The sequence below is a fragment of the Trichinella spiralis genome, assembly GCF_000181795.1.
Source record: "Trichinella spiralis strain ISS 195 chromosome Unknown Scfld6843, whole genome shotgun sequence".
Taxonomy (NCBI): domain Eukaryota; kingdom Metazoa; phylum Nematoda; class Enoplea; order Trichinellida; family Trichinellidae; genus Trichinella; species Trichinella spiralis.
The window spans coordinates 1-1,348 of NW_003533782.1; the positions used below are offsets into that span (position 1 = coordinate 1).

General features: G+C 38.7%; 1 protein-coding gene across 1 annotated transcript; it reads left to right on the forward strand.

The window, feature by feature from the left end:
• Positions 1 to 36: 36 nt before the first annotated feature.
• On the forward strand, positions 37 to 1,007 carry Tsp_15413 (hypothetical protein; the record flags this gene model as incomplete). Its single annotated transcript, XM_003365936.1, has 5 exons — positions 37 to 245; positions 337 to 388; positions 449 to 554; positions 645 to 746; positions 954 to 1,007. Coding segments are annotated over 5 exons (523 nt in total), but the record flags the coding sequence as incomplete, so codon positions are not given.
• Between the last annotated feature and the right edge of the window lie 341 nt (positions 1,008 to 1,348).

Sequence of the window (1,348 nt, forward strand, 5' to 3'; positions counted from 1 at the left end):
CAGACATATGTAGAAAGGGAAAATCTGTAATTACAGATTACGTCATCACCTGAGCTTTTATGGAGTTTTATTTGCTTTGGGCACCGTGATAAGTCATGTTCAGATCAATTTCGTTCTAAATGTGGCATCCGTAAGTATTGAATTTGCACCCGATTGCAGTTGCATCGTACAGTGTACGCATTTTATCCATGACAGCATTACATTGGCGTCAAGCGAATACGATATTTTTTCTGATGGCGCTCTGAGTAAGTTGAAGTTGGTGCAGTGACGTTTTCCAGTTGTTCTAGTGTGGTTTCACTTATCACAAGAGTAAGAAGGGATTAATTGTAATTGTAGCAATTTCGCTGAGTCAGCCGAGCAGTGTTCGTGCTGTCAGTGCGTTTCGAATGTGATATGACAAAAATTAGTGAGTAGTTTTTGTCTTATAATAGCGTTATAATAATAATAGGTTACGTCATCCCATGAAGTTTGTATCGTTGGCAACCCTTGTTCACATGGACATAAAGGCGTTTCCTAGCCGTTCCAGTGGGCCTTTGCTTATCACAAATAGTATCGTTTATGAGTAAGTATTGAATTTGATTAATTAGATAGTTGAAAGAAGCGAGTGTTACATGCATTGAATTAGATAACATCTATAATGACAGTTAACATCATTAGCTGAACTGTTTTCAACTTCCTTTCGCTCTGGACACCGTGCTCAGTCATGTTCACTTCAGTTTATTCTAGATGTGGCATCACAAACATCCGTAAGTATTTAACTTCCTCCAGATTGCAGTTGTATACGTAAAGCGTGCACATTTTATCCCATGACAGCCTTACAATAACCATCAAAGCGAATTTCGATGTTTCTTTGAAGGCCCTTTGGACTGAAAGTGGAGCCAGGGACGTTCTCCATGGGTATTAGTGTGGTTCCACTTTTCATAAGAGTAAGAAATAAATGATTGTAATTCTAGCAGATTACGTTGAGACAGTCGCGTAGCGCTGGTCCCCGTATAGATCTTTCATGAGTGCGTTTCCAATGTGATATGTCAAAAATCAGTAAGTAGTTTTTGTTTATAATAGCTGTGGATTATGTCGTCTCATGAAGCCCGTACTGATGCCAACCAGTGTTCACCTGGCGTTTCAATTCCGTTTTCTACCCGTCCCAGTGTGTCTTTACTTATCACAAATAGTAAGAAGGAATTTGATATTATGACAGCAATGAAATATCTTAAATAAATAGAACAGGTATCCCAGCATTTTGTTCTTTATTGCAATGGATTACGTCATCATCAGAAAATTTTTGTTTAGTCGCAGCCGATGGCACTCTCAAATTGCGTTTACTACGGTTCTGATGTTTTTCCTTGTC